This window comes from Podarcis bocagei, assembly GCF_964188305.1.
Source record: "Podarcis bocagei genome assembly, chromosome: 11".
Lineage (NCBI taxonomy): Eukaryota > Metazoa > Chordata > Lepidosauria > Squamata > Lacertidae > Podarcis > Podarcis bocagei.
Window position 1 is genome coordinate 15,810,298 of NC_138136.1, and position 13,660 is coordinate 15,823,957.

The following is a 13,660-nucleotide window of genomic DNA, read 5'->3' on the forward strand; positions in this document are numbered from 1 at the left end:
ATAGGGAGCCTCTCTGTGAGCAGGAGATACTTTCCACATATAGAAGGCCATTTCTGGATTCTACCTATGGTCATTTTTAATTGCTGAAATCCAACCCTGCCTGGATCTATCAGCCTAGCCCACAACACCAGCTTCAAATGGGGATTTGCTCTATTTACCATTTCTTGGAAGATTCCTGATTTTATCATCACACAAATATTTAGCCTTAACATCTGTATGGACAGCCTTTGACTCCACCCTGGAGGTTTTCAGATGAGTCTGGGTCTCAACAACATGGTAATCTGTTGAAGAACAAGCATTTCAAACTAAAAACAAATGCATGCAGTATTGGGATAACCAATGCGGTGTACTCCAGATGTTATCAGATGACAGTTCCCATCATTCCCGGCCAGCATGGCCAATTATCAGGCATAATGGGAGTTGTGAACAACTCAAGGCATTGTATAACACCACAAAGTGCATTGCAGGTGCATAAACATTACTGTGAAGTTAGCCTCATTTCAGTAGGACGTGTCTTACATCCATAATTTTTGTGGTTGTCAGAACCATGGATCAGATGCTTAACAACCAGATTGATTAAGATTTTAGTGTAGTGTGCCTAATACTTCAGCACAGGATTCCAAGAGGCAAAAATGGTTTGCCTGGATTCTGCACATTTGTGGGGGGTGGGAAGAGAGGAGATGTCCGATGGTGGTGGCTTCAAAAAGTATGAAGGTGTTTGATCAAAACACTGACAAGAAGTGGCCTGTAGCTCAGTGTAGTGTACATGTTTTGTATGGTCCCAGGTTCAATCCCTGGGGTCTCCAAGCAGCCTTGGGAAAGGACCTGGCAGAAATCTGGAGATCTACTGCTAGTCATTATGTAGACAACTCTGAGCCAGAAGGACCAATGGTTTGACATGGTATAAAGAAACTTCCAGCATTCCTGATCAGCATGAATATGCTGAGAAGACATTGATTTGGCCTAAGTGCTCGAAAAATGAATTTGCAACCTCAAGATGAGGCTTCACACAATTATGTTCCCTTGGTGCTACTGAATAACTAATACTTCAATCCACAGTGTGATTTTACACAGAGCATGTTGGGACTAACCTATTAATTCTCTTGGACAAGTGCCAATATGTGTCAAACTGTGCCTGACCCCTCCCCTCCATACAATAAAAACCAGGCCTTATATGGTCTTACCTATGTGTTGAAACCACTACAAAGAATTTAAAGCTTTTTGCACATTAAAAAGTACTACATTAACAACAACCACATTCCCCACTCTTTGGCTGAATGCACACCATACTTTTAAAGCATATTTAAAGCACATGGCATCTCCCAAAGGAAGCTGGGAAATGCAGTTTACCCCTCACAGAGCTATAATTTCAAGCACTCTGAACAAAGCACAGTTCCCAGGACTCTTTGGAGGAAGTAATGAGCTTTAAATGTACAGAGTGTATGTAGCCTCTGGGAAAATGCTCTAAATTCCTAGATAAAAGGCTGCAGTTTCTGCTTCTGGATAGTAAAGAAATGGTTTATTATTCAAACCTTGGAAGGCTTCCAGTTCTGGAGTTTGAGAACCAGTGCTGCTGGATTCTTCCATCTCTTGTCTGCGCTGTTGGATGATGCCATCCAATTCAGAAAAATCTTCATTGAAATCCTGAAGAAAAGATGCACCAGAAATGTTAGTTAAGAATTAACGATCTGCTCAATATTCTGCAGCCGCCACCCCCCAAATGTCACTTTCAGCAATATGGATCAATAACATCACAATAGTAACAAATATTAAGCATATCTAAAGCAATGTGGCGCAGTAGAAAATAGAAAACTTAGGTTGCAGTTCCATAAAGATTTTGATCCGTCAAGTCAAGCTCTCTCAATCTAATCTAGTTTTCAAATAACTTAATTCACCTGAAACTCTTGAAATACAGTTGGAAAGGATTCCAGAGCGTCACCAGATGTTATTTAACCTCTTAGTACAAATGTTCCAGAAGTTACAATTCTCTTACAATTGGCTTAGCTTGTTGCCCAAACTAGGGCTCTTGGTTAAGTTCTCTTTTCACCAACCACAAGCCTGGGTTCAGATGACCCATTAAGCCACACCTGGGCTTATTTCAGGGCATCAAAGAAGTAAAACAAGGACTGGGGAGGGGGAAAGTGGCTGCAAGCTTTTCTCCAGGAACCCACATTTTTGTGTGGTCCTGGAAGCCTATGTCTTGAGAACCAGGCCACAGTGAGAGATCTATGATAGATTTCTGCTCAATTTACATGGAGACTGAAAATTCTGAATAATTATTGCTTTTATATCTGAAGATATTCATGTAAACCTCAAGCTTAAAATCTGGTTTGCCTGGGAAAAGGGCAGAACTAGATCTAAAAAAGTGTGATCCACCTTACTCAAATATATAAAACACTGATTAGCTCATTTAAGGGGAAAATGCATCTACATTTGATACGCCACATTGAATTCATGAAAAAGGATGTATCTTTGATGTTCACATGCTCACAATGACATCTGAAAGGGGAAGTCTCTGTGTGAGCATCTACTTGTCCATGCAATCAAGACTGTGGACTGGTATCAATCATGTGGAAGCCTATGCATGAACAGCTGTTCATGTGGAAGCTTCTCTTTTCAAATCTCTGTACAAGTTACTCATGATGAATGTTGGAACAGAGCTCTAGTGACTTGCCAGAGGTTGACCAGGGAGCTTTACAAGTAAGCAATTAGTGAAGCATTTGATTGCAGTGAGCTTTCAGCAATCATGACATCAAGTCTTCAACAATCTTAATAACATCAAGTTCAGCGTGTACATGTAGGTGTGCATCATGCATGAAATGGTCCATTAATGCCTTTGTCAGCTCACTGTCCTCCAGATGTTTCTGACTACAATTCCCATCAGTCCTAGCCAGCATATTCTGCTTGGGATTGATGAGCGTTGTAGTCAGAAATGTCTGAGCAGCAGCAGGTTGGCAAAGGCTGGTCCATGCCAGAATTGGAGCAAGGAATTTCTTACAAAGCCTCCAATACTATCTCAAAACAAAAATCTTATTACTGAAAATTATATTGGCTCATAGCCATTCTATATTGTTCCTCATCAGTTCTTTGCTTTTAATTTTATTAAAAAGCAAAACTTACCAGTGGTAAAGTTGTCGGGCGATTTGCCCGGAAGCTATTTTCTGGAGAAGGGAGACTGGGACTGTTGCCAACACTAACATCCTGAAAACACATTTTAAAATGACACCATTTGATCAACTACTAATACTGAGAACACACACCGACACACCTGAAAAAGGTTTTCTCTCACCTCTAGATGTTGACAAACTGATTTTAATAGTTTGTAAGCAGTGTCTCTGGACAGAAAGGACACGAACATGTACTGAAAAGAAAACCACCAAAATTATTATTCAGCATTTGGGGAGACTGCCATAGCTTGCTTTAGCTAAGAACAAAGGCACATAAAAGTCATTGTGTGTCATCCAACATGGCAGGCTACTTTTTATCATGTGCCTGGATCATTTGTATCCAAGATAGCTGCTGTCAGTAGTTCCCCCTACAAGCTGACCACTACTAGGACATCTCAATCCTATGGCCACACTCAGATAAGCCTGCCCAACAGCTAGTTTTCCTAGACATACTTGGAGGGGCAAAATAGGCCTGTATCTCTATTACCACTGATTCAGGTGAAATGCTTGCATTCCTGAGAGCCCCAGCCACCACACCACACCACATAGCCCAAAAACTATGTATCTTGGTTAGACAACTGCAGAGAATGGCACCAGTTGTAAATCTCTGCATTACAGGAGGAGTATTACTCTTCCCACAACATTGGTTCAGGGTCTTTTTAATTTTATTATTTATTAAATTTGTACACTGTCCTAAACCCATAGATCTCAAGGCTGTTCACAACATAGTCACAATATAAAAAACAGAAAATACGTAATAAAAGCAACCCAATACCCCCCCCCCCGCTTCCACAACACACTTTAAAAGGGTAACAGATGTCAATCAGCTGAAGGCCTAATTAAAGAGGAACATTTTTGCTTGGTGAAAACACTTCTTTTGTATTAAGAGTTCCAGATATTTTCTTGGCAACTGCTCCCTGATGTTTCCAGTAACTGGGGCTAAGGATGGGTAAAAACATGAGGGGATGAAAAGCAAGCCGTGTGTTTATTTTATTTTGTTTTAGTCCAAGTTTTATCTTGCTTTTCTTTTCTGTATAAATGCAAAGTGATAATAAATAAAAAAATAAGTAAAAATCTAACCTTCAATAAAAACCAGGACAGCCAATTAACAAGACCAACAGCTAATGGAGAAGGACAGGGAAAGGGGAGGAAAAACAAAACAAAATGGGGAATTAAAAGGTGCTAAGAAGCTTCTCCCAAAATGTGCACTTACCCTATCAGAGACTGTTGTTATAACCAGGGCATTTGGCACTAGAAGGGCTGTCTTAGTTTTCTTTATCAGTGTCACTGACAACACGGGTATACTAATCTGAAATGAGATTGTATCAGTTATTAAAGATGGTAACTTGGCTCCAGTAGTTTTCATGGTTACTGAGAAATAAACCATTGTGAGAAAGCTGGTTCTTGCATAGACCTGTCACAAAGCAGCTGACATCTGCTTCCTAAGATCCTAAGTTGTATAACATGCAAGTCACACCCTGCTCCATCTCCAATTAAACCCTTGCTTAGAAGGGAAGCAGTATGCTGCTTCCTTAACTCGGCTTCTCCAGAGATACACATATTGAACTGAGAAGACTAGTCAAATTACGTTACCACCACCAGCTGATTTGAGGTTCTTTTTGTAGACCTAATGCTGTATTAACAATTGGTATAGTCACTTCTATTAATAAATTCAACATTATTTCACCCAGGGTTGTGGGACTGAAACCACCGGATCCTTTTTAATTTTCTAATTCTACAAATGTTCCATTATTTCCATTAACATTTATATCATCACCCCAACCATATTAAAAAAAGAATTAGGCAAGAATAATCAAGCCCAATGCATCATAACACTTGACTTCATTTACCTTAGTGTCTTTGCCAAAGACCTTAGAATGGAAGCAAATCCAGTTCTCCGATATGAATAGCTTCCCTTGGTACAAGATTTCTTTTTGTAACGCACAGGTAAAATCTGAAAGGGTCACAAGTACAATATTATCTAACAGCTGCACTTGTGCAATGCTGTAAGCAATGTATTAAATACTGTCTATGAAATGTAAATGCTGTTATTCATGGAGGGGGAATTACTCTGAAAAAGTCAAATACAGTGGTACCTCGCAAGACGAATGCCTCGCAAGACAAAAAACTCGCTAGACGAAAGGTTTTTTCGTCCGCGATTTGCCTCGCAAGACGAATTTCCCTATGGGCTTGCTTCGCAAGACGAAAATGTCTTGCGACTTTGTTAATAATAATAATAATAATAATAATAAATTTTATTTATATCCCGCCCTCCCCAGCCACAGCCGGGCTCAGGGCGGCTAACAACAATCAAATAATCAGTCAAATAATCACACAATCTAAAAATATTTCATTATAAAAATTAATTAAATCAAATTGATGGCAACCAATTAAGCAGAATTATGTGCAGGTTGCCAGAGGAGGGAGTCAGGCTGCGCCCTGACCAAAGGCCTGGCGGAACAACTCTGTCTTGCAGGCCCTGCGGAAAGATGTCAGGTCCCGCAGGGCCCTAGTCTCTTTTGACAGAGCATTCCACCAGTTTGGAGCTGCAGCCGAGAAGGCCCTGGCTCTAGTTGAGGCCAGCCTAACCTCTCTGAGGCCTGGGACCTTGAGGATGTTATTATTTGCAGACCGTAGGTTTCTCTGTGGGGCATACCAGGAGAGGCGGTCCCGTAGGTACGAGGGTCCTAGGCCGTATAGGGCTTTAAAGGTTAAAACCAGCACCTTAAACCTGATCCTGTACTCCACCGGGAGCCAGTGCAGCTGGTATAATACCGGATGAATGTGGTCTCGCAGCGAAGACCCCATAAGGAGTCTCGCCGCGGCATTCTGCACCCGCTGGAGTTTCTGGGTCAGTCTCAAGGGCAGCCCCACGTAGAGCGAGTTACAATAATCCAGTCTGGAGGTGACCGTCGCATGGATCACAGTGGCTAGGTCAGGACGAGAGAGATAAGGGGCCAACTGCTTAGCTTGGCGGAGATGAAAAAATGCCGCCTTTGTTATAGCTGTAATCTGCGACTCCATAGAAAGGGAGGTATCGAAGATTACACCCAAACTCTTAACGGCCGGTGCTGGCACTAATTGCACCCCCGCAAGAGATGGGAGTTGCCCCCTCGATCCCATATCGTCCCGCCCCAGCCAGAGGACCTCTGTCTTCGAAGGATTTAACTTCAACCGGCTCCCACGTAACCATCCAGCCACAGCTTCCAGACATCTGGTCAGTGTGTCTGGGGCCGAGTCAGGATGGCCATCCATCAACAGATAGAGTTGGGTGTCATCAGCATACTGATGGCAACCCAGCCCAAAACTCCGGACAAGCTGGGCGAGGGGGCGCATAAAGATGTTAAAAAGCATCGGGGAGAGAATTGCACCCTGAGGCACTCCACACACCAAGGAGTGGCGTGATGACAATTCCCCCCCAAGCGCCACCCTCTGTCCCCGACCAGAGAGAAACGAGCGCAGCCATTGAAGGACTGTGCCCTGGATCCCCACGTCGGCAAGGCGGTGGTCCAGGAGTTCGTGATCGACCATGTCAAAGGCTGCTGACAGATCTAGAAGAATCAGCAGCCCTGACCCGCCTCGATCCAGCTGCCTGTGGAGATCATCTGTTAGGGCGACCAGAGCCGTCTCGGTCCCATGACCAGCGCGGAAGCCGGACTGGAATGGGTCCGGAGCAGATGTTTCATCCAGAAACCTACCAAGCTGTTCAGCAACCGCTCTCTCAATCACCTTACCCAGGAATGGAAGATTCGAGACCGGGCGGTAATTGGATAGATCTGAGGGATCTAATGATGTTTTCTTTAAGAGCGGACGCACCACCGCCTCCTTCAGTTCCCCTGGGAATATCCCGGTGCCAAGGGACAAATTGATGATATCCCCCAGGGGGCCCCGCACCTCGTCTGGACACGCTCTAATCAGCCATGACGGGCACGGGTCAAGAGGACAGGTGGTGGGCTTTCCAGCTTGGAGGAATCTGTCCACATCGGCTGGAGATATCCGGTCAAAGTGGTCCAATACTGGACCCGAGGACAGTCGAGGGGCCTCCAGTTCCTTTATTGTATCCAAATTGGCAGGGAGGTCATGGCGGAGCAACAGGACCTTCTCCGCAAAAAAGCTCGCAAATGCCTCACAGCTGTGTGTCAGATTGTTATTTAAATTTGGCTGTCCTTCAAGGGACGTTAAAGACCGAATTATACTAAATAATTGCGCCGGGCGAGAGCTAGCGGATGCAATGGAGGCCGAGAAGTAAGACTTCTTAGCAGCCTTCACTGCCATCTCATAGGTTTTCATAAAAACCCTATAAGATGTTCTTGAGGCTCCGTCACGGGCACCCCGCCATACTCGCTCTAGCCGTCTGAGGTTCCGCTTCATTTTCCGAAGCTCCTCGGTAAACCAGGGAGCCCGGTTTCTGCGGGGTCGCAGAGGGCGCTTAGGTGCGATCTCATCGATGGCTGCCAGGAGCTGGGTATTCCAGCCCTCAACAAGCTCAGTCAATGAGTCGCCAGGGGGAGCAAGGTCCCGCAAGGCTTGACGGAATCTATCCGGGTCCATCAGCCTCCGCGGGCGAGCCCAAATCGGCTCGCCACCTAAGCAGGGTGGGGGTGGAAAGTCAATCCTGGCTTTCAGAGCGTAGTGATCAGACCATGGCACCTTCATCGAAGGAGACATGATCACATCTATACCGGCGCCAAAGATCAAATCCAGCGTGTGGCCTGCTTGATGTGTGGGGCCCGAAACAAACTGGGAGAGCCCTAGTGTCGCCATGGAAGACACCAGGTCCAGAGCCTGTGAGGAGGGAGTGGCATCAGCGTGGAAGTTGAAGTCTCCCAATACCAATAGGTTAGGGAACTCCAAGGCCCAGCCGGCCACCGCCTCCAGCAGGCCTGACAGGGTGGCTGCTGGTGCGCTAGGTGGCCGGTACACCAGCCAGACAGCCAAGCTCTCCTCGGAGCCCCACACTAGGCCAACACATTCAATGCCGGGGATCGATGGCGATGGTAGAGCCCTGAAAGAACAATTTTCCCGGATTAATACTGCCACCCCTCCCCCCCGGCCCACAGTCCGTGACTGGTGGAGGACGGAGAAACCCGGGGGCGCCATCTCTCGTAAGGTAACAGTTACCCCTTCGCGCACCCAGGTCTCCGTCACACAAGCCAGGTCAACTCCCTGCGAGATAAAGAAATCTCGCAGGGTAGCGGTTTTGTTGCCTATAGACCTGGCATTGCACAACACCAGTGAAGGAGGTGAGTAATCCTTGCTCACCCTACCCTCGTCTCTCGGGATGGGGCGCAGATTGGAAGGGGTACGAGCGTATCCATATCTCGATCCCCTTCGCCTATAACATCTGCCCCCACCGCCATACCTCCCTCGCCCCTCCACGGTCGCAATCCCAAGCCTCATACTAACCTCCATTTACAAATAGAAAACAAAACAACCAAAACAATTATGCCCAAACAAAACCAATCCCCGCCCCACTCAGTGTCCAACCCCAAAAACAAAGCAAAATGGAACAAACAAAAATACATAAATAAAAACCACCATTCACGGTGGTACAACAAGTAAACAATAAAAGCACCTTTAAAACACCTTAAAATATATAAAAACATCTTTAACATTTGCAGCAGATAATGAAATAATATAATATTATAAAAAACAACAACCCCCATTTAAGGTGCTGCAAATTAAAAGCAATTAAAACATTTAAAACTATTTTGTCCATTGCTGCCGGTAGCTGCTCTGTCCTCTAAACTGTGATGGTAGTGCAGGCCCCGCCCCCCTAGGCCGGATGGAGTTGGCAGGAGAGGGAGCGGTCTTCCCAACACTCACGCAAGCAGCAGCAGCACCAGTCGTGTCCCGGAGGCCTCTCCCTGGCCTCTTATGCTGTGGCGATGGATGCAGGCCCCGCCCCCTAGGCCAGATGGAGTTGGCAGAAAGGGAGCGGTCCTCCCAACACTCACGCAAGCAGCAGCACCAGCAGTCGTGTCCCGGAGGCCTCTCCCAGACCTCTTATGCTGTGGCGATGAATGCAGGCCCCGCCCCCTAGGCCAGATGGAGTTGGCAGAAAGGGAGCGGTCCTCCCAACACTCACGCAAGCAGCAGCACCAGCAGTCGTGTCCCGGAGGCCTCTCCCTGGCCTCTTATGCTGTGGCGATGAATGCAGGCCCCGCCCCCTAGGCCAGATGGAGTTGGCAGAAAGGGAGCGGTCCTCCCAACACTCACGCAAGCAGCAGCACCAGCAGTCGTGTCCCGGAGGCCTCTCCCAGACCTCTTATGCTGTGGCGATGAATGCAGGCCCCGCCCCCTAGGCCAGATGGAGTTGGCAGAAAGGGAGCGGTCCTCCCAACACTCACGCAAGCAGCAGCACCAGCAGTCGTGTCCCGGAGGCCTCTCCCTGGCCTCTTATGCTGTGGCGATGAATGCAGGCCCCGCCCCCTAGGCCAGATGGAGTTGGCAGAAAGGGAGCGGTCCTCCCAACACTCACGCAAGCAGCAGCACCAGCAGTCGTGTCCCGGAGGCCTCTCCCTGGCCTCTTATGCTGTGGCGATGAATGCAGGCCCCGCCCCCTAGGCCAGATGGAGTTGGCAGAAAGGGAGCGGTCCTCCCAACACTCACGCAAGCAGCAGCACCAGCAGTCGTGTCCCGGAGGCCTCTCCCAGACCTCTTATGCTGTGGCGATGAATGCAGGCCCCGCCCCCTAGGCCAGATGGAGTTGGCAGAAAGGGAGCGGTCCTCCCAACACTCACGCAAGCAGCAGCACCAGCAGTCGTGTCCCGGAGGCCTCTCCCTGGCCTCTTATGCTGTGGCGATGAATGCAGGCCCCGCCCCCTAGGCCAGATGGAGTTGGCAGAAAGGGAGCGGTCCTCCCAACACTCACGCAAGCAGCAGCACCAGCAGTCGTGTCCCGGAGGCCTCTCCCAGACCTCTTATGCTGTGGCGATGAATGCAGGCCCCGCCCCCTAGGCCAGATGGAGTTGGCAGAAAGGGAGCGGTCCTCCCAACACTCACGCAAGCAGCAGCACCAGCAGTCGTTTAAACCGTGCTTCGCAAGACGGAAAATTCGCTAGACGGCAAAAATTGCGGAACGAATTAATTTCGTCTTGCGGGGCACCACTGTAGCTTTAGATCATATCCTAAGTCTCTTGCAGCTGATCTCTGATCTATTAGGAGAAAGCTACTCAATACAAGATAGTCATTGAATTATATTTGGGAAAGCAAACATCTTGGCTATGAACTAGAAGAGACTATCAAAAACTAAACATCCAAATTCACGTGTCAATGGCCAGAAATCTCTCACTAATATTTTAGCTAGTAATAGAATTCCTTGCAAAAACTTTGAGGCAAGCCAAAGGGTTAGTGTGACAGAAAATTCAATGTAACGAAACAGGAAAAAATATAGCATTCAACTTACTTTTTCTCAAGGGTTCATCAATTGGGACATCCAGAAACAGCTTGTGAAAGTGAGCATTTGCCTTAAACTAAAGTTGAGGAAACAAATGGATACATTTTGGTTATTGCTGCATTAACATTATTATATACACCAGCTGATGTCTATCTTTGCATTAAGCAACTAACTGTAAGTCCCTTTTCTGCAGTAGATGTAGGAACTGGGGTTATATTATGCTATTCAGGAACAGAGGTACAGTTTGAGGGCCTAATATTATTGGAAGGGAATGAAGTCCCAGGCAATGGATAACAGTGGCAGTGGAAACTGATTGGGTCAGAGGCCCAAAATGCCACGGTTATGTCTGAGGGAGAATTATTTTGATACTTTGTGCAAGGTCCAAAAATTCTCGAGGTCATCGTTGTAGTTTGGCACAATAATACAGCAATTCACTTTGCCTAAAGTGGGTATTTATTAAAAATAAAAATAAAAATTAATACTGCTCTTCATCAGAAGATCACAGGGCAGTTCACAACATAAAAATATAAAATGAGAATACAAAATATATTGTAAAACAAAAACAAACCAAGCCCCCAAACACATTTAAAAGCCCATACAAGAATGTTTAATCAGCCAAAGGTCTGGTTATAGGGAAACACTTTCGCCTGGGAATTAAAGATATGTAATGATGGTGCCAGGTGAGTCTCCTTGAGGAGAGCATTCCACAAATGGAGTCACCACAGAAAGGCCCACTCGTGTTGCCACCCTCCGGACCTCTTGTGGAGGCACATGAAGAAGGGCCTCAGATGATGACTGCAGGGTCTGGATCCCAAACAAGTAGATTCTCTCCAGTACCTGATTTGAGGCACTCTTCTTTCTTTCGGGCTTTGAGATGTTCTTGCCATCTGTTGCCAAGAAGGTATTATCCACTATTGTCTTTGACCTAGAGCAAGGCAACATCCCATGAATATAACACTGTTTTCAAAATGAGTTACAGATAGGTAGCTGTGTTGGTCTGCCATAGTCAAAATAAAAAAATTCCTTCCAGTAGCACCTTTAAGGTGCTACTGGAAGGAATTTTTTTATTTTTTCAAAATGAGGTTTTTCTTTTTTAAAAAGCTCCCAGGCAGCATTTCTGCTGCAGGGATGGGGAGCCTGTGGCCCTCTAGATGTTGTTGGACAACAGTTATCATTTTTGACCAATGGCCATGCTGGCTGGAGCTGATAAGAACTGGAGTCCAACAACACCTTACCCTTAAAGGTCTCAGGGGGGAGTTCTTTTACATAATCAGCTCACTTTTGATACCCGTGTTCACCACACTTTAAAAATAAATAAATCCAGAGAAATAGTAGGTAGCCAATATGCTTATTTTGAAGTTTTCAAATGACTACTACTGGAAGCTTTGTAAACACCCGCTCAGTCACAAGAACCATGCATGTAAATTATACATTTTAAGGAAACCATCACTGAAGTACAATGTGGCCTATGGTGTGCTGGGGAGAGTGGACACCAGGTCATGCCAAGCCTATGACTGAAGACTCCTCCTTTACACAGGCAACATTCATCATATGAGCTCAAATGAATTCAAACCCAGTGCCCTAATTAACTGATAATGGTCCCTTACTGCCATTAATGATGCATAGGAATAGGTTTAGTTCTGCCCTGGTATTTATCTAATCTGGGGGAGAAGAAAGCTAGTTGCTCCACCCATAATGGAGGTTCTTCTATCAGGGAGCAGATTGAGGATGAGTGTAGCTGCATGTAGAGAAGAAGGAAGGAAATACAAATTGGGCAGGGAGGAATGCATTTACAAAAACTATGCTGATGACAATACTGTGAAATGTATATGCAAAATGGATGTACAGAAAGATGAGTATGGTAATGGCACACATATATTATTACATAGTTGCAGTATAGAATTTTGGGCCAGCTTATGATAGGACAAACTGAAGAGCTGTCAGCCAGTAAGATCTTCTGTTAAAAACCCAGAACATGAATATCTATCTAACGAACTGGCAAAACACCAAATCCTATTTCCAGATTTGTATGGCATTACTACCCTTGTTTCTAATTACTAAGCTACGACTTTGCAGAATTAAGTGAGAAGCTGAAGATTATTTATAGATTGAGACTCACTGTTTACTCATATGATATCAATTTCAGGTTTGTTTATGTGTTCAAGAGAATTAAAACCAGATGTTTAATAACTGAGAGGAAGGGGATGTGTCTGTGGTTAATTAGGGACCCTCCACTCATCTCTATTTACTACAGTTTGTAGCAGGGACAGGTAACCAGTGGCCAGAGTCTGGATCTGGTGGCCATCTGGACCAGCCTTTCAAACTCTCCTGAGCCCCACACCACATTGGCAGTGGTCCAAATGGGACTGCAAAAGCAACATCCTCTGGAACTGTGTGTCTAACAGCTTTCTTTGGAAGAGTTACACTATTGAAAAGTTTGTTTATTTGGATTCTTTATTACCGTGAAGTTATAACCTTCTTCTGATCTTCAAAACATTCAAGATCACTTGGTGATGTCTGTGACAGCCCAGGATATGGTTTCCCGCTCTTCTTTTTTTCTTCTGTCCCATTTTCACTTTCTGAACTGCAGGAAAAATGACATTTATCATCAGTGCCACTGCATAATTCCTTAAATTCCAAGCCTTCTACATTTTAAAAGCAAACTTTAATAAACAAAGCAAATCCCAACCCATCACCCTAAAATCTAATACTTAAATTGTGCACCTGCCTGCCTGTTTATCTAGTTAAACAGGGGGTTGGACTCGATGGCCCTTGTGGTCTCTTCCAACTCTATGATTCTATGATTCTAGTTAGGATTTAGCACCATGCTTTCATAACAAATGTAACATTTTTATACCAACTGCAATATGTACACACCAGCTAGTTCAGTTCTCTTGTTGCTAGCTGGAACTTTGCACTGCTGCTTATCACTGTGGAGATTTGCTCCTGCCACCTTTGATCTATTCTGGTTCTATGATCCGAAGCACTTTTAAATATTTATATAATCTAAAATATCAATGTTATCTAATACTGCAGACCTAATCATATTTTAATTGGGCATAATCCAGTTGAAATCAATGGGATGTTCAAAAAG

At 45.3% G+C, this 13,660-nt stretch overlaps 1 protein-coding gene across 5 annotated transcripts in view; it reads right to left on the reverse strand.

The window, feature by feature from the left end:
* Positions 1-13,660, reverse strand: part of GRAMD2B (GRAM domain containing 2B) — a 62,107-nt gene that overhangs the window by 6,546 nt on the left and 41,901 nt on the right. For 4 of the 5 annotated variants that reach the window (XM_081213721.1, XM_081213719.1, XM_081213718.1 and 1 more), the window contains 9 exons: positions 13,028-13,150; positions 11,404-11,491; positions 10,576-10,642; positions 5,018-5,121; positions 4,381-4,476; positions 3,290-3,361; positions 3,121-3,201; positions 1,533-1,644; positions 159-281 (listed from right to left, as the gene is read on the reverse strand). In XM_081213721.1, coding sequence (XP_081069847.1) covers positions 159-281; positions 1,533-1,644; positions 3,121-3,201; positions 3,290-3,361; positions 4,381-4,476; positions 5,018-5,121; positions 10,576-10,642; positions 11,404-11,491; positions 13,028-13,150 — 866 coding nt within the window. The remainder of the gene's footprint in view (positions 1-158; positions 282-1,532; positions 1,645-3,120; positions 3,202-3,289; positions 3,362-4,380; positions 4,477-5,017; positions 5,122-10,575; positions 10,643-11,403; positions 11,492-13,027; positions 13,151-13,660) is intronic. The other variant, XM_081213720.1, reaches the window with a different exon arrangement.